Source organism: Hemitrygon akajei, chromosome 11 (assembly GCF_048418815.1).
Source record: "Hemitrygon akajei chromosome 11, sHemAka1.3, whole genome shotgun sequence".
Lineage (NCBI taxonomy): Eukaryota > Metazoa > Chordata > Chondrichthyes > Myliobatiformes > Dasyatidae > Hemitrygon > Hemitrygon akajei.
Genome location: NC_133134.1, coordinates 22,071,766 through 22,097,742, shown reverse-complemented (window position 1 = coordinate 22,097,742; position 25,977 = coordinate 22,071,766). Strand labels below are relative to the sequence as shown.

The 25,977-nt window shown below is 37.2% G+C and overlaps 2 protein-coding genes across 3 annotated transcripts in view; both read right to left on the bottom strand.

Annotated features, from left to right (window-relative positions):
- Positions 1-458, bottom strand: part of rogdi (rogdi atypical leucine zipper) — a 30,876-nt gene extending 30,418 nt beyond the window's left edge. Inside the window, exon 1 of the mRNA XM_073060373.1 lies at positions 350-458. Within this exon, the coding sequence (XP_072916474.1) occupies positions 350-385 (36 nt within the window). The 5' untranslated portion in view covers positions 386-458. The remainder of the gene's footprint in view (positions 1-349) is intronic.
- A 2,619-nt stretch (positions 459-3,077) lies between these two features.
- glyr1 (glyoxylate reductase 1 homolog (Arabidopsis)) overlaps positions 3,078-25,977 on the bottom strand; it is a 51,453-nt gene continuing 28,553 nt past the window's right edge. For both annotated transcript variants that reach the window (XM_073060371.1, XM_073060372.1), the window contains 9 exons: positions 23,205-23,255; positions 22,520-22,593; positions 18,105-18,204; positions 14,946-15,056; positions 14,285-14,386; positions 9,962-10,124; positions 9,044-9,223; positions 6,595-6,719; positions 3,078-6,089 (listed from right to left, as the gene is read on the bottom strand). In XM_073060371.1, the coding sequence (XP_072916472.1) occupies positions 6,015-6,089; positions 6,595-6,719; positions 9,044-9,223; positions 9,962-10,124; positions 14,285-14,386; positions 14,946-15,056; positions 18,105-18,204; positions 22,520-22,593; positions 23,205-23,255 (981 nt within the window). In that variant the 3' untranslated portion in view covers positions 3,078-6,014. The remainder of the gene's footprint in view (positions 6,090-6,594; positions 6,720-9,043; positions 9,224-9,961; positions 10,125-14,284; positions 14,387-14,945; positions 15,057-18,104; positions 18,205-22,519; positions 22,594-23,204; positions 23,256-25,977) is intronic.

Here is a 25,977-nt window from a genome sequence, read left to right as displayed (position 1 = left end):
TGCCAAAGCTTCCTTCATCAGCCCGTCTCTCTTGTCGCCTGACCCGTCGAGTATCCCAAGCATTTCAGATTTCCAGCATCTACACTGTCAACTCACCGTAACCATCGTAAACTTTACCGTTTAAGTTCGGGGGTTTTGGATCCATGGGCTATAAGCACAGAGTGCAAGTGAAGCAATCGGCCCCTATGCCCCGGCTACATCCACCCTTCCCTTTTGACCTAATCAGAACAGGTATTCAGCACCCACTCCCGGTAACTTTCATTCCATTCCGCACCCTCTGAGCTGTTGCCGGCTCATCCTTTGTTTTCTTTCCGGTTCTTTCTATGGCCAAGGGGTGATGTACACTCACCAACACTGCCCGCTCCGCCTCACTCGCCGCCGCCATCTCCTCCCGAAGGACCAGAGCCACTTCCGTTTTTCGCTTGTTGAATCATTCCCGCCCCCTTTCAGCTGTTCCCTGACTGACTGGGCCCCGCCGTCGACTGGACGTGGAACAGCGTTCCCCCGCAGGAAATGCCGAGCTTCAGATAGGGAGCACATTAAAATGCGCACCGCCGAAAAACTCAAGTCAGTTTTAAACTCACTGAGATTTTGATACACTATCTTCAGTCTGAGTTTAAAGAAAACAATTGAAAATCTGAAACAAAGCCGGAAATGCTGCTTTTACCGACCTAAGTGACAAATGTGGAGAGGTAAACAGAATCAATATTACAGGTCAATGCACACTAAATGCTGGCTGTGCTGATCCAGACGTCCAGCCTTTACGGCCTCTCATCTCCATTTCAGGTCAACAATTCTGCCACTGAGGATCTACAGGGATCTTTCACTGCTCTGTATTTGTCTCAGATAGTTTATTGATCCTAAAGGAAATTACGACGTCACAGTAGCATTACAAGTGCATAGATATACAAATATTAGAAGAGAAGTAAGAAAGAATAATAAGTTACCTCAAAATGTGTAACAAGTCATCACATCCCCGCAGATAGGTTGGCTCATTATAGAGCCTGATAGCTGATGGTAAGAATGACCTCATATAGTGTTCTTTGGAGCAGCGCAGTTGACGTAGTCTATTACTAAAAGTGCTTCTCTGTTCAGCCAAGGTAACATGAAGTGTGTGACAAACATCGTCCAGAATTTCTGTAGGATCCTTTATTTTACCACAGCCTCCAGTGTTTCCAGTTTGACTCCTCTCACACAGCCAGCCTTTCTAATCAGTTTATTGAGCCTGTTGGTATCACCCGTATTGATACCATTGCCCCAGCACACCACTGCATATAAGATTATACTAGCGACAACAGACTGGTAGAACATGTGCAGCAGAGGCCTGGATACTCCAAAGTAGAAGCGTCTCTGGCCTTTCTTGTACACAGCCTCTGTGTTGGTGCTCCAGTCAAGTCTGTCATCCAGATGCACCCCCGGGTACTGGTAGGTTCTCACCACATCCACATCCACATCCTCACCGTCAATAACAAGAGGGAGCAGTGCAGGCTTAGCCTTCCTAAAGTCCATCACCGTCTCCTTTGTCTTACTGATGTTGAGCTGCAGATAATTCAGCTGGCACCAATTAACCAAGTCCTCCACCAGGGTCCCGTATTCCCCCTCCCTTTATACACCCAACTATTATTGAGCCATCAGAGAATTTCTGCAGATGACATAACAAGTGTTGTATCTAAAGTCAACACGGTCCCCTGTGTGGCCAAGTGCCGATTATAGCCATGTCTGACATACAGCTGTGAAGCTGCACAAGTTGTGATCTGCCGGTCAGGTAGTCTATTATGCAGGATACAATGGAAACAGTGTAGTTTTCTAGTACCAAACACAATAATGTTAGAAATTGAATAAACAGTTTAAATGCTTCGACTTTAGTTCTATAGGTTTTAAGTAGCTTGAGGCCGCTATAACAGCCATAAACCCAGCTCGGGATGTGTGCATAATAGTCTTGAGAGGCACACTCAGTCTAATTTCGCTTTGTCGGGTGGGGGAAAGACTTCCACGGGGAGTGGTAGTGGAGTAAGGATTCCCACAATTACTCTTCAAAGATTCCTTAACACCGCCTTTAAGTTTCTGGTAATCTTTGTGCCTTTAACATTATTTAAAAGATATTCTCTAGAAAAATTAACTCCCGTCCATCAAATTAAAATTTTCAACTATCTCAATAGATAATATGCTTTGTTATTACAGTATACACAACTATAGAAGGCAACAGAATAAAAGCATATGTAGGAAAATACATATACATTGTGCTCTATTCAGATGAATTTTTTCCACACCCTTTATAAATCCATGTCACCTAGTTCCATTGCACGAGACAGCATTTGTACCCAAAGTACTTACAGAGAACTGTACTGTACATTCAACTGAATAGTAATCATTGCAAAAGCAATTTCTAGAACAAGTTTTTTAAAATGTTGGTGCCAGCAAGATATGTTTGATTTAGTGTTCTTGTGCATGAAAAAAATATTTAGCATAATCACATAATTAGATATAAATAGTCTGGAACAAGCCAAATGTTTGATCTTACTTGAGCTTCTTAAATGTAATCTTTCATCTGTTGCTTTTCTCTCTGCTCCAGATTTGTAAGTCAGCCCCTAAAATAAACCCCCTCTGCTTCCAACATTAACATGACAAATATTCACAGGGCAACTAGGAATCATACAAGAGCTGATATGGATTCGGGTTCAATTTCTCCTCCTCTGCCCTACAAAGGACCAAATGGCCATATTCTAATTGTTTTGTTCCGTTCTTTCATTAAATCACATTCAAGCTGTTTTCCGTGTCTCCATCAACAAAAGAATGTGGGGTCCTGAAACTGTTGATAAAACCACTAATGAGTGGAGTACTACTGTACTTACTACTTTATACTGCAGTAGTACTCTAGATGTTGTATTTCCCATTTAGTTCCCCTCCCTCTCACACACATGTTGCGTCCAAATTTATTTCCAAATCTGATGGTGCTTCTCATCTCTACTTGATAGTCTCAGGTTCCTTGTTGATCATTAAGCCTGTTTATTTGGCATTTATGTTTAAAGTTAATATCTCCACATTGTACATCAAAATAAAATACAATTACAAATCAGTTTCCTGAATAATAACCGCTTTTATTGACCAAGCTAGACTGAAACTTATTAAAAAAAAAATATCCACTACACTTTCAAACACTAATTTGACAGATTTTATACAATTGTGTACATAACAAAATAGTTATGGATCCATAAAAATAGCCAATTTCTCAATATTGATCTTAAAATGAAATACCATAAGCGGTATAAAAATGCAATGCTTGGTTAGTATAGATTTGATGCAGTTTAAGTTCAGGCTACAAAGAGCAGAGAAAGGTACAATAAATTCACAAAAATATCACAGTTTGTGTACACGTTCATTACAGAATTCATATTTTTATCTGTAGCTATTTATTCAAAATCTTTGCAGAAGGCTAGCCAGTGATAACTAACAAATTAATGGTGTTTTTCTGAAGATTAAACTCTCCAGGTTTGTGCAAATAATCTCATTGCAAATCCTATCGAATAGATTTTAAATGAACATAAACGATGTCATTCAGTCATGGAGTGCGTTTCCAGGTAGTTTTAAAACTATAGTAAAGGTTATTTTTGTGAAACTGTAGCACTAGATATGTACCGCTCTCTATCACAGACACAGATCACTCAGCATTGCAAGGCATCCTTTAATAACTCAAGAAAACAACCTTTGATGCAAAGTGGAAGCACAATGGTCGTGCAAGAAAACTATTCAGGAATCATTAATCACATTACAATTAAATAAATTCTTTCCAAATGTTAAATTATAATACAGAAATATGATGCAAAAGGCCATTAATGATTGTTAGTCTGTATTTTAATGTGACTTGAAATCTTGTTCTTATATTTTTGAAATATCAAATAGAGAAATTACTTCAGAGCGCCATTAGAATTCAGCGTGGTTCTATTCACAATCTTTAATGCACTCATGATGTACAATAATCTCACAACTCTTGACATGTTGCCATAAAATGTTTGCTTGAACAAAAGCCAGTACAACCTTCCAAATGATGAACTATGCCATTACCCAATATCATTTAATTTAAAAATGGAAGTTGCTTATTACCCTCACATGGTCTCAACAAGTTGAAAGATTTATTTCCATTTATATTTCAAGCCGATCTGACAATAACTTCCAGAAAAACCCCAATCAACACTTGAAGTAAACATAACTTTCCCACATAGCCTGCTTCTGTGTATAACATTTCTCTTAAGGACTTCCAAGCTTGATAACTGACAGAAGTTGGAACCCTGGATTGGAGACTAATCCCAAAACATTATTTTTGTGAAAAGTACCACAACAAAGCTAACAAAAAGGTTCCATTCTCACTATTTGAGAGAGTAGACTTTTACTTCTGAGCATGCAAGATAGAGTTCGCATAAAAGCAAAAAGTATTCTTTGATGGCAAGAGATGTTCCTCGAAGTTGTTTCCTGGGCAGAATCTAAACCACCGCAATACAGCTATCACTCTTGTGGGGTGCTAACAATCAAAGATATGCATGCAATATCAATGTCATATTTCTTTTTCAATTTTTGTATTCCTTTTCAATCAGAAATCTAGGGCTCAATTATCTAGCTGCTTAACATACAAACGTTAAAAGCAGCTTCAAGGATTCTGACTTTCCTTCAGGTTAAATATATTAACATGGTCATGTGGAACATTTGACCATCATGCTTTGGTGCAGCCAAAAGTGGTCACATGCCTTTCAGTAAAGTGACCAATATTACATTCCATACCTACTTCATGCAACAGAAAAACCATGGTAACACAAAAGCATTTAAAAGTAGATGGTGTCACGTTCAATTTGCATTCCCAAGTAGCATCAACGTCAACTCAAAGACCCACAGTTATCAACCAAAAACACTGACATGTTTGCATAAATTTTTATATCAGTTTCTGGACAAGGGAAAGATTGCTTTCAAATCAAAAGTAAATAAATACAAGATTTTAAAAAATAATTTTAGTTTGAATAGGACCATGCATGGAAAATAGATATTAAAAATGCTAAACAAAGAACTTTTCTGCACACATTGCCATTTAAATAGTCTAAACTTTCGTGCTGGGTTCCTACAGATTTGAGACTGAGGAAAATAAACTGAGGTCAAACCGACTACATCATCATTAAAAGCACTATTGAGCACTGCACAAAGGGATGGCCAATTGCAAGGCAGCAAAATATATTTTTTCCTTTGGAAAACTTATTCAGAAATATCAGGAACGTTTTTATTTGAAAAGCAACAAACAAAAACATCATTGCATGCAAAACAATTGTTGGTCACAATTGGACTTTTAACAGTCTGGTTTAAAAGCTGTGCAGTCTTTCATTTTTCTTCCTATTTGAGCTCATCTTTTTTCTAAAGTACAAATCACAGGGGAAACTTTAAGCAAGACACTAATGAAAGGTTTCATTCTGTACTAGATAGCCATTTTCTATTATACAAAACAGACTCTTGAATTGCTGGGATTATCAGAGTACACCATACAGATCTTAAACTGCTTAAGTATTCAATTTTCCTTTTCAGTGTCCTGATATTTCTTCATGAATTTTGCACATCTGTCCCTTGTTACATGATATTCAATAATGTTGATGATAACATGCAGGACCAGCTTGGAATTTGTATCAACATTTATATCAGGAGGAATTTAACCAAACCAATAAAAAATGTAAAGGATTAACACCAGCATAGACCTTTGTTAACAACCTATTATTCCATAAGTAAACTCCTTATACCATCTTAACAAAATTACAAAGAAAAGCAGCAGATGGTTGGCACACACTCATTTTAGTCTCAAGAAGTGCCATGTCAGTGCATTAACAAGATTTGGCTGGGTATAGGCAATTTGATCCTCAAATCACCAGAGGGACATATTTACAATGGCCAGTATGGAAAAATAAAGCATTTATTGATAATGAGAAACATGAAAATCAAATTAAATGGCCCCAAAATTTTAAAAGAAACAATTAAAAGATTGTAAGTCACTGGTTGCAGGCCAGGTACACTGCAGACATATCATTTTCAGATTGGTCCAAGGCCTTTGCTTTTTTAAACACCTAAAAGAAAAAACAAATAAAAGATTGAAATTAATGTTAAAACTGAAAAGAGCAATATCCCCAAAATTCCCTCAAACAAGTTTTTTAAACTATCATTCAGTAAGAATGCTAAGAGGCCATGAGGAATCCTAAAGAAAATAACTGCGCTGGTTTCAAATACTGTATTAATCAGCCACAAAATAGGACAAAAGCAAATTCATTCTTAAATTCCATTCAGACAAGGTGAACATAAAATTCAAGCTTGCTTTTAACAGGTAAAAGCATCGTGGAAACTGCTTATGTTGGTACAGAGAAACACTGCTTAATTAATAAACTATTTATGATCAATTCAGTTCAGGCTATTAATACTACTAATAATATTACCTCTTCAGATCACTAACATTTTTAGATGCTCAGAGATGGTCTGAATGGTAGAAATAATCTCAGAAATCATCACCAGGTAGAAACCACATTAACCAATTTGATTCACAAACAAATATCGGGGCATAACATGTCTAGAACTTACTTCATTGGCCGCAGCAGCCATTGGTGTTGAATGATTGACAGAATCACCCATTGCAATAGCTAACCTGAGGTCCTTTTGTACATGTTTCAACAGGAAGTCAGGCTTGAAGTTTCCCTGTAAAATACCTGATAATGAAAGAATCACTAGTGGGTACAATAAATTGTTCTGGAAGTCAATTATTGTTATGTGTAATAGTCATAGAACATGGTTGTAACGGTGTTAAAAAGGCCAATGATGGCACTAAAATTTAAGGAAAATTATACCTTTGGACTATAAAGATAGATTATACCTGTAAATTCACAGAACAGATAAGCGTAAGATGCTGATTTAACTGTTGACATGCTCGTAAAAAAATTCTAGCATCTCCTGCATTTCCTTATGACCAGCCATAGAGCATTGAAATCCAATACACAGTATATTCCAGTTCTAATCTACAGACATGAATGGTAACTTTCAAAATCAAAATCAGTACAAATTCACCTTCAAGGCCAAGGTCAGTCAGTGGTTGAAGTAATTAATAAACCAATTGTTTCATACAACTCTAGTGAATTTCGTTTCAAAAGTTTAAAGCTGTTATCAAGTTTACATAAGAGTTAACTGTTCAGCAGTCTCATAGATTAATCATTCTCACCCATGGTTGCATTATATATGTTAAATATTGAAAAATAAGTTGCCATAATCACTGCTAGCTACAGTGGCAGAGGTGGATACAATAGGGTACATGGAGCTTAGAAAAATAGAGGGCTATGTGGTAGGGTAATTCTAAAACATCTTCTAGAGTAGGTTACATGGTCAGCTGTGGGCTGAAGGGCCTGTAATGTGCTGTAGATTTCTATGTTCTATAATCAGTAACAGCTATTTGTCAATATACAAAAGGGATGTGCTCCTGGAAAATGTTTTATGAGCCAAATTTTGCAAATCGTAAAGTTGGTGTGAAATGCATCATGAGCATTTTGTTACAGAATGGCACGACGTCCTTTAGAAAAGACAGCTTAGACAGCAAAAAACATGTATCCCAAAAAGTAAGTGAGAGTTTGGCAAAAGCTCTGAAATAGTTATAATTGAGGAATCATTCTATTTTACTGGTGCTGGCATAACAATGACCAAATCTTAACTGTAATTAGTGTGCTGAATTAACTTTTCTACTGCTTAAACTATGCACACAATTGCAAATTACAATACTAATCTAAGCAGGAAAACTTCATCAATGCTATTATGGTTTAGCTTCTTAGCCCAACAACTCTTCAAAATTTGTTACAATACTACATAAAGCACCTGAAGGAGTTCTCATCTGCTTAACAACCACAGAGATCACCATGCTTGCTGCAATAATTAGAAGCAAGCAGAAAGAGTTTGAAATAATTGTGTAAAATGGGTAGAAACGAAACGGCAGAGTTAAGTAGTTATGGTGCCCAACAGCGACTCCTTTGATTGCATCTTCGAAAACAGTTCTATTTCCATCTTTAATATCTCTATTTTTCCCTTTTAGGGTTCTTTTGAAGACCCTGACCTGGAGTTACACTCTGACTATGGTTCTTTGCGGGAATGGGACCCACTCTCGGGGTTCCACAATCGGTCGTTATTCGGCAGCCAAAGTCTCGGCCTAAGATTCGGCTCGGATTCCGAAGCCTGGGATCTTGAGGAACTGGAGACAGGCGGATCAAGGGTCGGTATCACCACAGGAGACCCGTGTGTCGTTGGGGGAGTCGGAACATCTGCTGTGTGCCTGGGGACCCGGGATCTTTGCAATCTTCAGGCACAGGGCTAAAAAAATGACGTAAGACTTTTAACATCATAAACCAGCGAGTTGTTTGTTATGTCTGGAAAATGGAATCACCTCTTTCTCCCTTATCAGGAGAGAGAGAGAGAGAGAGAGAGAGAGCCTGCAGCATGTTGAATTATCGGGTGAACAATGTAGTCGGGTAACTGCAAGTCTGTGTCTTTGCTATTGCTTTGCTCACGCTCGAGTGCTGGTAGCAGGTGCTTTATTTTTGCCGGTGGGGGGAGGGGGATTGTAGTTCGCTGCCGCTTACGCATGGGAAGGAGGGACTTTGGAGTTCTAATATTTAACTGTCATTCATCCTTGGGGCACTCCCCTGTTTTCATGGATGGTTGTGAACAAAAAGCATTTCAGGATGTATATTTCTACATTTCTCTGACATTAAATTGTACCTTTGAACCTTTGAAATACTCGTAACACCTATTATCTATAATACAAATATTATAGACACTCCTACAATATTTCCCTAACACTTCAGCCTCTATTGGCTTGTGCATGAGGTTAGTTAAAGACAAATTAATTTTGTCTTTGGTTAAATTCTCACATTTACGTACAAGAACGCATTTGCATTGGGGAATTAAATTCAGGTTATCGTAATTTTAATGCTAATTCAAACAAAAAAGCCCCGTTCCCTTAACCAATACCCCTAAAAATTTCATAAGTTATTACTTTGGCACTTCTGGTCCAAAAAAGCACACGCTAAAGGTCCCTGACTGAGGATATAAAGCAACACTTCTTGCGACTGGCTTGCTATTTTAGCCAATGTAAATCCTTCAGCTATAGAAGCCATGAAACTCCCCAGGATCATATTTACAATCAGCATCATCTTCGAAGCATTGCCCACCTCTCCTGAAAAAGAAAAATAGACATTGACATTGGTCATTTACGTGTTCCATATATTTCTGAAAGTAGTACTCTCATAATAAAATATATACAACTTAGTGAAATTGTCAATATTAACCATAACATTATTATGGAAATTAATATGTAACTTGGGCAATAGCAAGATGAGAGGTGCCTTTTCAAAACTCAAGTCTTCCCATTGGAATTGTCTTATTCTTTTCCTTGTTTTTTCTCTCCTTCACCCCACCCCCACATAACCTACATATTTACACATTTTAAATGCCAAATGCCAACTGTTATCATCTTGTGCATGGTGAAATATTACCAAAGTTGTGATGATCAAACATGTAGCACTGCACACCATTACTTTTTTTGTTGCAAGTAAAATATTTATTTTGGAGTAAATATCATGGACAGCGGCTTTTCATAACCAGTTATATTATCTGATACAGCACCATGCACAATATAAACAGATGGAGATGGCAAGATATAAAATCTGAGGACCAGGCTCATCAATGCTTTAAATATAGTTTTAGAGACTCCAACTAATAACCCGTTGCAAAACAAACTAACAAATCCGATGGAATGTCATATGACTTCCTATCAAGCACATTTTATAGACTGCATAACTGAATTTACCACAAAGTTTGCCTTTCTACCTGGCAAAAACAAACATCCCTGATAAGTATTTCAAATATATTTTCAAGGAGAAATAATTGGAGGATTCTATAAGCAGGGACCTACCCAAATAGAAAGACTTCTTCCCCATGGCCTGAAAACAGCTGCTACAATCATCAAACAAAGCCTTATCTCCAGCTGCAAGGATCACCAGCATTCCATTTTCCGATAGCTGCCGATTCCCTGAGACTGGTGCTTCAAGAAAGCGCCCCCCTCTGGAAGTGATCACCTATGTAAGAGTAACCATTACACAGATCAGTCCTGGCCACTGTGCCATCTTGCAGCCTAAAGTCTACCCTAGTTAAGACCTACCAAACTTTAGATCTTAATGAAGCACCAGACACAGCACTGGAATCAAAGAATTGATACACAGCACTAACTAAAGTGCCCATCAAGGGATGAGTTATCTACTCTGAAAATTTGGACAGCAAGCAGAAACTGCCCACTTGAGGTCTTTAAAGCAAATGTCCACTAAGCAATTTTAAACTGCAGATGTCCTAACATTCACTTTTGTAATTTTAATTCCTGGTAATGACACCCCAACCTCATCAACTGAATATTTAAAAATTATGATAAAACATTCATGCATATTCTCCTCTTCAATTAAAGTGCTGTTTGATTTGAAATGCATCAGTCTTGTCAAAATTTCCCCATTAACTTTCCAGGAAATATTATGGAGAATGATTTAATCACAATCACTGCTAAGCTGAACCTCTCTAAACATGCAGACAAACCCTGTTGTTTCACGTTTTGCTTCTTCAACTTAATTAATAAAGCACATACCAAGATCAACTCTCAAACGTTCAACTGAAACTGCATAGGATCACACCTAATAATGCTCTTGCCAAATAAACTGCTTAAGTCAACCTTCTTCACTTTTTACATAAATATTTTGCTTTGGTTACTTGATAACAGAATAGAGCAAAATAACAGGAAATAACCAAACAAAACTATAAGCTAGGAAACTAGAACACAAATCTTCCATGAAAATCTAGAAATTCACAGGTAAACAACGCTGAGGAAGAAAAGTAAAGTGGAACCAATGCATTAAAGTGAACAAGCTATAAGTTCTCGAAAGAGACCGAAACAAAATTTAAGGAAAATATTGGTGTTCTATAAGGAAGCAGCATGTTAGGAAAGGCTCAGGACCACTGAAGCAAAGCTCCATTAACTACATTATTGAATGAGATTAACTTTTACTAGTTTTCAAGGTCTGATATTTGACTCAACCAACCCACAACGTAGATTTTGGCAAGCTTTGCATCCTACTGAATACAGCCATGCAACCAACTGGCCAAAAACAAGTTACTAATCTCTGAAGCTGAATCTGGAGAAGGAGTAGGCCACTTAGCCTTCAAGGCTGGTGTGCCATTAAATAAGATCACAGCTGACTTGATTGTAACCTCAACTCCAAGTTCTTGTCTATTCTACGTGCGTTCCTATCCCCTTATCAAAAATGGATCGAGCTCAGCCTGAAAATACTCAAAGACTCTGCTTCTACCCTTCTTAAAGGATGAGACTTCCAAAGACTGAAACCTCAAAAAATTGTGTTAAATGGATGAATTTAGTTCTAAAACAATGATTTTAGTCATTCTAGATTTTATAACAAGAGGGCACATTCCTTCCATGCTATCAAAACCACTCAAGATTTTATATTTTAATCTAGTCACATCTTACTCTTCAAAATTCCAATGATACAATCCAAACCAATTCAATCGTTCCTTGAGACAAATTATCCAACCCAAGATCCTTTAGAGTAAATTCCTACATACTTCCAAAATAGCTACACTCATCCTTAAATAAAGAGACCAATACAGTATGAAACCCTTCAGATATGGTCTCACCATGCCCTACATAACTGAAAAATCGAGGTGAGTAAGCCCAGTATTTTAACATTCACATAAGTGATGAATTATTTCATAAGCACCAGTCATTGTTGTATGGTTGGAAATTCAGCAGCCAATTCCCACAGAGCAAACTAAAACAAACAAGAACCAGAGAGTCCATTTTAGCTGGTTTAGTGAGGATAAATGTCAGGACACCAGCTGTAGGTCAGGCAGAGGCTTTATAAGGCATTGGTCAGACTGCACTTGGAGGATTAAAAGCATTAAATGTTCTCTTAGCTAAGAGAACATTTGGCATTGGAGAAGGTCCAGATGCCCCCAGGAATTAAAGGGCTAACGTATGGAGCATTTGATGGCTCGAGGCTTGTATTCACTGGAGCTTAGAATAATTGGGAGGGTGGTGGTGGTGGGGGCGGGGGGGGGGGGGAGGATCTCATTGAAACATGTCGAATATTGAAAGCTCTAGATAGTGTGGATGTAAAGAAGAGGTTTCCTTTGAATTCTTGGACCAGAGGGTACAGCTTCAGAACACAAGGACGTGCCTTTAGAACAGAGGTGAGAAGGAAGTTCTTTAGCCAGAGGGTGATGAATCTGTGGAATTCATTGCCACAGAGAGCTGTAGAGGCCAAGTCATTGAGAATATTTATAGCGGAAGTTGAGAGGTTCGTGATTAGTTAAGAGTTATAGGGAGAAGGCAGGAGAATGGGGTTGTGATGGATAGTAAATCAGTCATGGAATGCAGAGCTGATTTGATGTGCCAAATGGCCTAATTCAGCTCTCCTATGTCATATGGACACCAAGGATTACCTCTTAATTTAAAGATTTCCAAGATCCTGAGATTTCCTAATTAGTTATGGTATCTCGGGGATTCAGGCACAAACTGCACTATCTCTGTACCTGTTTAGATATAATTTTAAAAAAATATAATTCTCACAATATCAGCCATTTCATATTTTTCCCCCTTACTTGTTCCATTTGCAGCCTACTTCATACTTTCTTGTATATGTATCATCAGCAATTTTAGTAAACTACACAGAAAATTTACAAGGATGTTTATGGGACTTGAGGACTAGGAAAAGCTTAAATAGGCTAAGACTTTATTCTCGGGAGTGCAGAAGAATGAGGAGGGATTTGAATCAGATATACAATATTATGAGGGGTGTTGATATGGTAAATGCAAGCAGGGTTTTTGCACTGAGATTGGGTAAGATTAGAACTAGAGGTCTTTGGCTAAGAGTAAAAGGTGAAATATTTAAGGGAAGCCTGAGGGGGAATTTTTTCACTCAGAGGGTAGTGCAAGTGTGAGGCAAGCTGTCAGCGGAAGTAGTAGATGCAGGATTGGCTAGAACATTTATGTTTGGATAGGTACATGGATGGGAGAGGTATGTTGAGCTATGGTCAAGGTGAAGGTCAAATGGGACCAGGCAGAATAACTGTTCAACACAGAATAGGTGGGCTGAAAGGCCTGTTTCTATACTGTGGGGCTCCAAGACTTGATAATCATGCCTCTGGTGCTTTAATCCCAAGCCATATGTATAAACTACATACAACTGAGGCCCCAACACCCACTCATTAAATTTTTCCAATCACAGAAAAAGACTCAATTTTGTTTACCCTCAACTTCTTGTCAGGCAGTCAATCTTTTGTCTCACAGTATTACAGAAATTAATAGCTCATAATCTTTGACACAACACATTATCAAATGCCTTCTGGATATCTAATAGACAATTGAACAATTCTCCTTAACTACTAGCACATAATACTTTTTTTTAAAGAACTCCAACAGATAATGGGATACAAGCTAAGCTTAGTCAACCTTTCCTCAAGACAAACGTGACTTTCTTTCATAAAATCACATTATAATTATTAGTTCTCTGATACAACATCTATTGAAAACTTCTCAAACATTTTTCCTGTGATAGCTGTTACTCCATCTGCCCTATATATTCTTGCTTTGACTTCCTTCGTTTTTGGAAATAGTAGAAATAATTTCTTTATTCAAGATAGTGAGAACTTCCCTAAATCTCAGAAGATCCCTGGTGATTCTATTCCACTCCCCCATCACCAAGAGTTCCTCCCTCCATTTCAATACTTGACCTTCAACTATTTCTTGAATGTTACATATTTTGTTGAATGAAGATTGCTCAAAAATACCAGTTTAGTTTAAAGACCAATTCTTTATTTTCTATTATTAATCTTCTAGTTTATAAACAATCAATGCCCATTTTGTTAATTATTTTTCTTTATGTACTTTTACCCAGCTGTGTCTCATACTTTAATTTCACCTTGCCTATTACTTTCCCTTGTGGCTTTTATATTCCATGCAAAATTCACATCTGCTGACCATACAAAAATATTAGCATGTGCCAGTTAACATGCCAAAATCCGTATCAAGCTTAAAGAACAATTGCACAGTTTATAGAATAACTATATTTACATCAGCAGACTTAAAAAGATCAAGACCATCTACATACTATTTTGTTATATACATTTCATACTGACTGACATCAAAAATAGTTTAAATAATGCAAGTTTATCTAATCACCTGTGAGATCTCTGTGGATGTCTCAGGGTCCATTGTAGACATATCAACATAACACTTGCCTGGTCGAATCCCTTGCAGTACCCCACTCGGACCCAGAACCAACTGAAAGCACAAGTAACACTCAAAGTGATCAGATACCAGTTTCTTTCAATTACGATAAATTAAAGACCCTGTATTAAAATTTAATTACCGTAACATTCACAAAGACAAGAACTAGGAATCGTCTTCAGCTCACCCAGATAAGTCCATCATTCAAGACAATTAGGACTGATCTGAACTTGACCTTTGCTATACCTCCCCACTTGTTTCATCTAGCTTTCAACTTCCATGCAGATAAAATATGAATATACTCAAGGCTGAGATTGATAATGACTCTGCTTACAAAACTCTCTGGGAGAGAAAACTACAAAGATTCATAATTCCTGAAGAGAAGAAATTCTTCCTCAACTCTATCTTAAACTGGTGTCGACTTATTTTGAAACTGTGGTCCCTAATTCTAAGTTCTTCCACAAAGCAGGGAGAAAACACTCAATAACCCATTAAAACCTTGTGCTTCCTCTCCATAAACTAAGCAGTGCTTAAAATAATCTTCAAGATTTCAAATACCATAAACATTATTTGTCATTTGGTCCATCGCTTAAGAAACATCCGGTTTACTTACATCTTTAGCTGCTTTTGGATCAGAAATGCAAGAAAGTGTGATATCACAAGTTGAAACCACCTCTGCGGGTGTCCGTCCTAAACGTGCCCCTTCTTGGAGAAAAGGATCGCACTGTCACAAAATGGAAGAGGAATTTCATAAATGTTCCACTTTGCAGAGCAAATAATTCACACACATTTTATAAACAGCTCCTTCATGACACATTATATTGTGACAGGATTGCCAAATGACATGGCCTGATCAAATTTCAGTTACAGTGTTGGTTGTAGCCAGCTTCTAGATCAAATGAACTTGCTACATTAGCAATAATACCTTAGTAGTAGCAAGGCAATCATTTGTGTTGAGTATGATGTTTTCCTAAGGGATTGTCTATTGCTGGATTTTCAGGTGGGTGGTGCAGTGTGGGCAATAGTAGGTGGTGCCTGTGGTTAGTGGTTAGGTCTTTTGGTTGTTCAGTCTCTCCTTTTATAGCGACCGCTTGTTTTCTACAGTACGGTGGAGAATTCACATAGTGCAGTTCTTTCTTGAACAGGATTTCCTTCAGGTCTGTCTACTAAGTGCAACGTCTTCTGAGTTTTTAGATGCGAGGTCGTTTTTGATGATATGACCTATCCATCGGAAATGGTGTTGCTTTATCATGGTGGAAATGCTATTCATGTGGTCCTCCTCCAGTACACTGATCCTCAAAATCTTTCATAAGGTTCTTTGGTGGTATTGCTCCAGGGTTTTCAAGTGTCTACTGAAGGCCGTCCATGATTCAGTTCCACACAGTAATATAGGAAGGACAAATGTGCTATTGACCAAAAGTTTTGGTAATGTTGAATTTCTTCAGGCTGATTTTGATACCTTTGAAGCTTTTCCTTTGCCAGGGTCTCGTTGATCCTCCTTCAACTGTGAGTAAAGGATCTGTTCGGGATGATGCGAGTTAGACCTACAGGTTGGGGCCTTTAAAGACTCTTTTCCTTAATCTTGCATAGGCTCCACCAGCATGAGCTAGGCCATGGTTGATCTCCAAGCTGACGTCTGCTTTTGAGAAGAAAATGCTGTCAAGGTAAGGAAAGTGGTCTACATCTTCAAGGGCAATATTGTCAACTTTTGTTGAGGCCTGGATAAATGGCTGGTTAGATGTTAGCTGACAGAGGACCTATGTCTTTTTTATATTCAAAACTAGACCTTGGCAAAGGCATTCAGGATACATCGGAGGCTTTTTTCAGTGTGTGCTGCAATGGAGTTGTCATCCACATACTTAAGCTTCATGATAGTGGTAATGCTGACCTTGTTCTTGGCCTTGAACCAGTTAAGGTTGAAAAGCGTACTGTCTATTCTATCCATGATTGGAATTCCCACTACCATGTTGGTCAGTGAGGTGAAGGAAGGCAGCAATAGAGATGACAAATAGGCTGGATGCAATGATGCAGCCCTGTTTTCGACTCCTGTCTTGACAGTGAAGGGTCCTGATTCAGTACCATCATGCATTAGCATCAATATTCTTAAATACTTGTCAGGGTAGCCATGTCCTTATAATATATGCTAGAGAGCCTGGTGGCCTACTATATCAAATGCTTTTGTCAAATCTGTGAAAGCCAAGAACAAGGATTGCCTTTGTTCAAGACATTTATCCTCTAATCGGCGTGCTGTGAAGATCATGTCTACAGTACTTCTAGATGGGCAGGAACCACACTGTGATTTAGGGAGTACTTCTGCAGATAGCGGAAGCAGTCGGTTGATAAGGATATGTGCAAGCACTTTGTTGTTGACAGGAGTGATTTGCTTTTGTAATTACCACAATCTACTTTTTCTCCCTTCTTGAATATGGTCACTATTAGAGCATTCCTGAGCTCCAAGGGCAGTTGTTACTTTTCCTAGACATTCAGGAGACTTAATACCTGCAAAAACTCCAGAAAACAACAGGATTAGTTTGATGATAACAATCTGGAGATAGAACAACTCATCTCAAGATAAAGGCAGCCTTTTGTGCCTGGCAGAATAACATCAGCAGCAAAGCCAAAAGAGAAGATAACTCCAGAGCCAAGACAAATGTCCAATGCAGGGTGAGGACAGTAAAGAATTCTTGGTCGACTGAGAAAGCCCTGGAAATTCAAGGACTGGCAGACTCTGGTAACATGACAGGCTTCTTCAGTGCCACCAAAGCAGAATATGCTCCAACCTACTGTGGAGGAAACCCTCTGCACTCAAAGTACAGGAAGAACTTGGTAAAAGATCAGAGGGATATCAACAATCACTGAAGAGAGCACTTTCAAGAACTTAACTGTAACAGCACTGAACCAGAGGTTAGAAACCAAATTCTCCAGAGACATGTGAGAGATGACATGGGGTAACCTCCCAGTATAAAAGAACTCAAAGATGCCATCAGGAGCCTGAAAAGCAACAAAGCCACTGGTCCTAATGGGATCCCAGCAGAGATCCTCACGGAAGTTGGACAGTACTTCTGCACATACAACAATAGTATCACAGCTCAATGATCCCGCACATTTCATTTCAGTGAAGGATGTGCACATAATTTAGGATATCCCAAAATATATTATAACTGAGAAACTTGAAATGAAAAAGAATAGATCAGAAAGTAAAATAGAATTTCAAAACAGGATAGTCCTGGAAAGCCATAGGTTATTTTTAGATTTCCTTTGGAAAATGCACAACAAAATGAAATCACTTGAGATGGTAACCATACCTCCACACCACTATAATGAAGGGTACCAAAAGTATGGAAGACTAATGAAAGAGGTTGGGTGTAGCGAGAGAGTGGGAAGAGATATGGCTTTCGAAATTAATATTGTGGAACTTGTTTATATGTAGGAACATCTTTAAGTAGTAACAGATATGGTCTGTACTAATTTCACAGGTTTACACACTGCAAGTTCTCACAATCATATACTGCTTTTCAGTGATAATCCTTCAACAAAAAAGGTCAGAAATCTTCTCTGTTGATTCTCCATTAAGATTTTTTTCCCCTGAAACTATGTACTTGAGACTCAAAACACAGCATCTTTGAGTGTCTGGCTGAATTATAAATCATGGTCTCTGGAGACAGAGCCATAACATTCTAAATTTTAGATGTAGGAGTGCTATTTAAAGGACCAAGTTGACATCGCAATAACTAAGCAAGTGAAGCAAAACATAACTTTCAAAAAGCCATACCTTTTCTCCTGTGCGATTCCATACAGTGACCATGTGCCCCATCTTTAAGAGATTTGCAACAATTCCACTTCCCATCAAGCCTAGACCAAGAAAACCTATCCTGAAAAATGCATAAAGAAAATCACTTACTCCTCAAACTTAAAATCCACCTAGATAATATAGATCCTTGTTCTTAAAATCCAATGCTTGTATATGGAAACATGAGAAAATTGAAACCCTTTCAACATTCAATAGATGATTGACCAATCATCTCAATGTCATATTCTGGCTCTCTCCCCATATAGCTGGATGCCTTTGTATTTACCAATCTATTTCCTTGTTAAATAAATTCAGGATACAACAAGTCTACTGGAAATACACTACAAGAGCAATTAACTGAGGGATTGCAACTTGCCAAATAGAATCAAAATTTTGGAAATATTCAGCAATTCAAGCAGCATCTGTAGAGAGGGAAATGGAGTTAACATTTCAAGTGGATGATTTTCATAAGTAGGAAAAATTCAAAATCAAACATGAATGAAGTTGTAATGAGGGAAGAGGGATTGAAAGACAAAAGGGACATTTTTAATTCAGCAATGACAGCTAATATTTACAACAAATGGTTGCACCAGTTATAAAAGTATATGAAGGCTTGATGGTCACAGCTGATCTATCTTAAGGAGATACAAATGAGACTGATAAACCAATGGATTGATTGCTACCTGGTTTGTTCCTTTGACAGAATGTCAGAACAGTATTTATAACTTTCCAAATCCAAAATAGAATACCTGAGATCAGAGAACTTTATAACTGTTGACTATAATTTTCCTCATACATTTCTTTCCAAATATTCTAGGATAGAAACTAACAAGTCACAAAAGTGCATAATAAATAGGTACAGGAGAAAGCTGTGCAGCCCATCAAGTTTTCTGAATCATTCAAAAAGATTGTGGCCGATTTGATTTTTGCCCACCAAAATCCTTAATTGCCCTGTAAGGTAAAAATCTTTCATAGCCTTGCATATATTTAATGACTCATCATCCACACCTCTGAGACAGAATAAATGCATGACAAAAATTCACACCTCAGACCCTGATGATCTCTTTTCTCTACTAAGACTTTATTTACCATTACAAATATGGATGCCATTGGCATGGCTGACACTTACTGCCTAACACAATTCTCCTTGAAGTGATTAGGCCTTTTCAGTGCAAACAAAAATCAAAGTCAAAAGATCCGCAGACACTAGAAATTTAGAAGTAGAACACAAGATGTCAGAAAAAGTCAGATCATTCAGATGTGGAAAAATGAAAGATCTTTGACTTGTTTCTTTTTCCACAAATGATTCCTGCTGATTTTGTCCAGCATTTTCTGTTTTTGTGACAGCTAAAAACTCAGGAGAACTTATAACGATATAAAAAGTCAAATTTCCATTCCTGAAGCTAAGTGGTAACCAGTGCTTTAAAATTTGGTATGTGTTTGGCCACATTAGAAAGGCTAGCTTTAAAAAAGATTGGAAACTATCTGAGATGCCCATCTAGAACAGAAGGATATGAAGTCCGTTTTCTCGGCTCCTGACTGTAGTCCAGTAATTTAATCACCATGCTTAATAAAGCACAGTTGAACAGTCATAAAAGCTCAGCCTCATTGTTGGCCGAGATTTTACAAAAACTACCAGCATACAATATCAACATCCCAGAAAACTGACACCAGGTTTAAAGTTATTGTGCTCGTGGGATTAATAGTGTTATCCCAAAGTTGTTCTGCAATTTGGCTTATCACAAGGTGTGTTGTTTGAAGCTTTCAAAGATCAAAAGTTCAATGTAAATTCATTATCAAAATGCGTATGTCAGCATATACTACCCTGAGATGCATTTTTCTGCAAACATTCACAATAGTACAAAAAAAACAATAGAATTAATAAAACCACAAAAACCAAATCACTTGAACTAAGATGTGATTGCTTCACAAGTTATCAGAAATTTACAAGAAATGAGTTTTTAAAAAATACTTAATTATTGCTATGCAACTGATTCTTAAAATGTACATTATACAAAATATTTTGTTTAAGCAAATTTTTGATGTTTCAGAATCTACTTGAATACCTGTTCCAAATGTTACAGCACTCAGGTTAACAAAAAGACTAATAATACTGTTCCTAGGTTTGTTAATGAAAAGTCGCTCATTCCTTTCCATGACACTGGATAGCAAAAAGCATCTAAAAAGGATAGTTTCCAGAACAGAATAATACATAATAATTTTTTTTAAATCACTTATTATAGATTGTGAACAGCTAGGTCAGCAGAAAGTAGCAAAAATAGTGAAGTAGAAATCTGTAAATTACTACAAAGAATAGGCTGGTCAGACACAAGAAGAATGCAGTCCAGGTCCAGAGTATTACAGAACTTAGACAAAGGAAACATCAGCACAGCAGTACCGTACTTTGGAGTGGATGTCTATAGACACCCAATATAGAGTGACAAAACAGGTAAGTGGGATAACTTCCCTTGATAAAATACAAAATATAAAATCAGAGAAATCCTACACAAAGTGTAGAACATAGCAGTTACTGCCACAGTTGGGGTAAACAGAAATGCAAGTGGAATATTCTACCTCTTGTGCCCATTCACATGATGAGATCATGATTGATCTTTTAAATCAGCAACAATTTCCTGCAATAAACCCATAATACCTTGACTCCTGAATATTCAAACATCTACTCATCTCTGTCTTGGCAATCACCAACAGAAGGTCTTTCCTATTTGGATAAGAAACTCCAAAAATTCCTAACTTCTGGATGCTAAAAACCTCATCTCATTAATAGCTGAGACTTTTTTGAGACGACAATCTGACTCTGTCACCACTTGCTAGAAAAAGCAATAGCCTCAAATCTCCCTTGTTAAGCCCCTTAAGAATTAAATTTTCATTTAGATCACTCCTCATTCTTTTAAATTCTTCCTAGTCAGCTAAATCTCTCATGTGACAAACATTCCGACCTAGGAATTAATCCAGCAGATCTGTGTACAAGAACATCCAAGTCCCTCTAAACATCAACAGCTCTCAATCTTTCACTGGTTATAAATATACTCTACCTTTCTGTATTCTTGTAAAAAATCTCATTTTTTTCATATTATATTCAAACCGTCACATTTTTGCCCTTTTACTTGAACTATTTTTATCCTCCTGAAGCTTCTTGACATCCCCTCCTTGGTCTATATTGCCACCATGCTTTATATTATATTTGATTTCATTATCCAAATCATTGATTGTGAATTGTAAACAGCTGGGGTCCCTGCAACAGTTGCAGAACCCAACTAATCTCAACCTCCCGAGCCAAAATGATTATATTAAATTTAAAACACGAGTTTAAGATGTGACCCTTAAGTTTTATTAATGATGACCATACCATCATTTGTATCTGGTTGAAGTCAACATGACATACACAAGTTAGTCTCAATTATGACAAAACTGGAAAGAAGAATGGCAGATTGAAAGGGCCATCAGATTAGTGGTAGGAAAGCTCAGCACATTAAGCCATAAAAGCAGGTGCTAGCAAAGATCCAAGTTTATTGCTGATTCTGTACAGAAATGGTTATATCATTGGATGCTGACTACTGATCTAATAATAACAATATGCACTCATGTTCTGTGAAGCGAATTCAGGTGTAAAGACAAATCATGCCTTCAATTTGTTATGTACATCAGAAAACTTTTTCTTCAGAATCAGAATCAGGTTTATGACGTTTATTCCAGTTTATTCCACTGGTGTGTGACGTGGAATCGTAAACTTAGCAGCAGCAGTTCAATAAAATACATAATCTAGCAGAGAAAAAAATAATAAATAAAATAAAAATAATAGTAATAATAAACAAAGTATATCGATGACACATATTGAATAGATTAAGAAATGTGAAAGAACAGAAATGCTGTATATTTTAAAAAAGTGAAGTAGTGTCCAAAGATTTATATCTTCAACTTTATCATATACCAGAATACAAACTAACACAAGTATTAGAATACTTTCACAGAAACGAACTTTCAGCGATTATATTTCAAAAGCAAAATACTGTGAATACTCAAATTCTGAAATAAAAATTAAAAATCCTGTAAGTATTTAAATAGCATCTGTGGAGAGAATTAAAAAGAATAATATTATTGTCAATTACTATTCACCAGTTCGGAAATGTTAACAGTGATAATCTCTCCCAAGATGCAACCTGATCTGTTGGTAATTTTAGTTTTTTTAAAATTTCAAATTACCTTTATTACAATAACTATTTTATGACTTTATTACAATGCCCAAGTCTTTTGCATCTCAGTAATTAAACTTCATCTCTAATGGAAGACTTTCACGTTTAGTTCAAATATTCAACTCCAATTATTTTTACCTAATGAATAATGGCATCTTGAGTTTTGTTTTATTCTTTGGCCCTTACCTTTTGTCTGTGGGAATAACATTTCCGTTAGTTGCTGTACTATCAGCTGCCTGGATGGAGGTTGACTCTGCTTCCTGTGACATTACACAAAGTTAAAGCTTACTTTCATTACTTGGGCACATAAACAAAACAGTAAGTTAAACATGAAACTAAGAAATTTTAAAAACTTTCTGGTAAATGTTTCAAAAATCAACGAGTGATGCTGTTGGTAAATTTCCACACTTCTAAGTTCATTTTTTTCTATTAAAAACTATAATGTCAATGAAAGATTACATACACAGGCCACAACACTGCAAATGAAATATTCCATTCAGAATCCGTCTCAAAATTATAGCCTTTTAAAACTGTAGTATGGCTTTTGGTACAATATTAGTGTATAAATATAACATTAACTTGAACCAAGGATGGTCAGCATAAATTTCTGGAAAGTAGACTGCACTTGGTTAATTCAAAAAGATTTTCAAGGACCGATAAGAGATCAAAGACAATAAATGTGATGTGACACATTTCCAAAATTGCTTGCAAATTATAGAGATTTGACTTGGTACTAACTTATGAAAGGGAAAAAAAAGGCAAATGACCTTTTCTTTGCTCTAATTCTGTTTGATTTCACTTGCAATAGTAAGAACTAAAACTAGCCTTATAACTTAAAGAACAACCAGAAATTAAGAAAAAAGCAGAATACCTCTTCAGCCGTACACTTCAGCTTTTGAATTATTGCAGAACATGAACCTGGCTGTTAAGAAATAAAATAGACTTAATTTATAAACCAAGGAAAAATGATCTGCATAAAAATTGACTGTACTTAATGTATTTTAAATCCAACAGGCCGTTAGTCTGATGACATTTATACTTAATTTCTCAGTTTTAAATTAATATAATTTTTTGTAAAGCTGTATTATTCAAACCCAACATCTCAGCAGAAGTAGCTTTTATCCTTGTGAAACTAGTAGCATCACACTTGAATATAAATATACAGTATAGATCATTGCAAGTAAAGGCTTTTCTAGTACAATCTTCCATCTCTATGCAGTCAAATAGACAGTAACATTTGCAAAATTAAAGTACTTGATGGTCATCCACAATGACATTTATACCCAAAGGTTCATCAGGTGGACCACACAATTGTACGTTAAAATGTGTTAACTATTACGGGAGAATGTATCAGTATTACAGTGAGGTAAAGGGAATTACTGAGGCATAAGGGGAAGAGCTGTCCAAAGTTGAATGAAAGGGAGCCCTGGCAGTCAGAACAGCAATGGCTTAAGTTTCTTGGAGCAACCAGAAGTCACAGGATTGATACATCCCAAAGGCCATTAAGCATTCTAAAGAGAAGGCCAGGTGACCATGGCTAATAAAGGAAATCAAAGACAGCATGAAAGTAAAAGGGCATATAATAAAACAAAAATTAGTGGTAAGGTAGAGGATTGGGAATCTTTTAAAAACCAACAGAAAACAACTAAATAAGCCAGAAAGGGAGAAAAGATGAAATATGAAGTTAGCCAATGATATAAAAGAGGATACAATTTTTTCAGATATATAAAGAGTAAAAGAGAGATGAGAGTGTATATCAGACTGTTGGAAAATGAGAGGTAGTAATGGGGGATAAAGAAATGGTGGACAAACTTAACAAGTATTTTCCATCTGCCTTCACCGTGGAAGATCTAGCAGAATTCCAGAAATGTAAAAGTGCCAGCAGGTAGAAGTGAGTGTTGCTGCTATTACTAAAGAGAAAGTGGTTGGCAAAGCTGAAAAGTGTGAAAGTAGATAAGTTACCTGGATCATATGGACAACACTCCAGTGTTCTGAAAGAGGTAGCCGAAGAGACTGTAGAGTTATTAGTAATGAGCGTTCAAGAATCACTAGATTGTGGAATGGTTTGGAGGACAGGAAAATTGCAAATGTCACTTCCCTCTTTAAGAAGGGTAGGTAAAAGAAAAGAAATTATAGGCCAGTTAGCCAGACTTCACCAGTTGTAAAGATGAAGGAGTGTATTATTAAGAATGAGGTTTCTGGGTACTTTGACAAACACAACAAAATAGGCAGAAGTCAGGATGGTTTTCTAACAGGAAAATCTTTGAGGAGATAGCAGGCAGGATTGACATGGGAGAGTCAGTGGATGTTGTTGCTTGGATTTTCAGAAGACCTTTGACAAGGTGCCACATTGAGGTTACTTAACAAGATACGAGGCCGTGATATTACATTAAAGATATCAGTATGGATAGAAGATTGGCTGACTGGCAGGAGGCAAAGAGTGGGAATAAAAGTGGCCTTTTCTAGTTGGCTGCTGGTGACTAGTAGTGTTCTGCAAGGGTGGGTGTTGGAACCACTTCTTTTCATGTTATATATCAATGATTTGGATGGAGGAATTGATGGATTTGTAACCAAGTTTGCAGAAGATACAAAGATAGGTGGAAGGGCAGATAATGTTGAGGAAGCTGTGTGTCTGTAGAAGGATTTAGACAGATAGGGAAAATAGGTAAAGTAGTGGCAGGTGGAATATAGTGTAGAGATGTGCACGGTCATGTACTTTGTAGAAGGAATAAATGTATAGACTATTTTCTAAATGAGGAGAAAAATTCAAAACTCGGAGGTGCAAAGCAATTTGAGAGGTTAACTTGCAGGTTAAGTCTGTGGCAAGGAAGGCAAATGCAATGTTGGAATTCATTTTGAGTTGAGAATACAAAAGCAAGGATGTAACGTTGAGCTTTATAAGGTATTGGAAGGACTGAACTTGGAGTATTGTGAGCAGTTTTTGGTGCATTATCTAAGAAAAGATGTGCTAGGACTGGGTCCAAAGGAGGTTCACAATAATTGCAGGAATGAAAGGGTTAACATATGAGGAGAGTTTAATGGCTCTGGTCCTGTACCCACTGGAGTTTAGAAGAATGGGGGGAGCGGGGGGGAGAAGAAGAAACTCATTGAAACCTATAAAATATTGAAAGGCCTACACAGAGTGGATATGGAGAGGATGCTTCTTATAGTGGGGGAATCTAGGACCAGAGGGTACAGCCTCAGAATAGAATGATGTCCATTTAGAACAAAGATAAGAAAAAATTTCTTTAGCCAGAGGGTAGTGAATCTGTGAAATTCATCGCCACAGATAGCTGTAGTGGCCAAGTCATTGGGCATACTGAAGGCAGAGATTAATTATTCAGGGCATCAAAGTTTAAGAGAAGGCAGCAGAATGGGGTTAAGAGATAATAAATCAGCCATGATGGAATGGTGGAGCAGACTCCATGGGCCAAATGGCCCAATTCTGCTCCTATGTCTTATAGTTTTATGGGATACAAACTGGATTCAGTAATCTTAAGAAAACAGCTTTAAAATAACAGGCCTATTAGGAAATGCTCCTTAACAAAATTTGACAACCTACTCAAGTAACTGGATTAGCAACTTGTATAATCAGAACTTGTTGATAGTTGTTTGAGATCATATGTAGAGCAGCTCCAACTTCA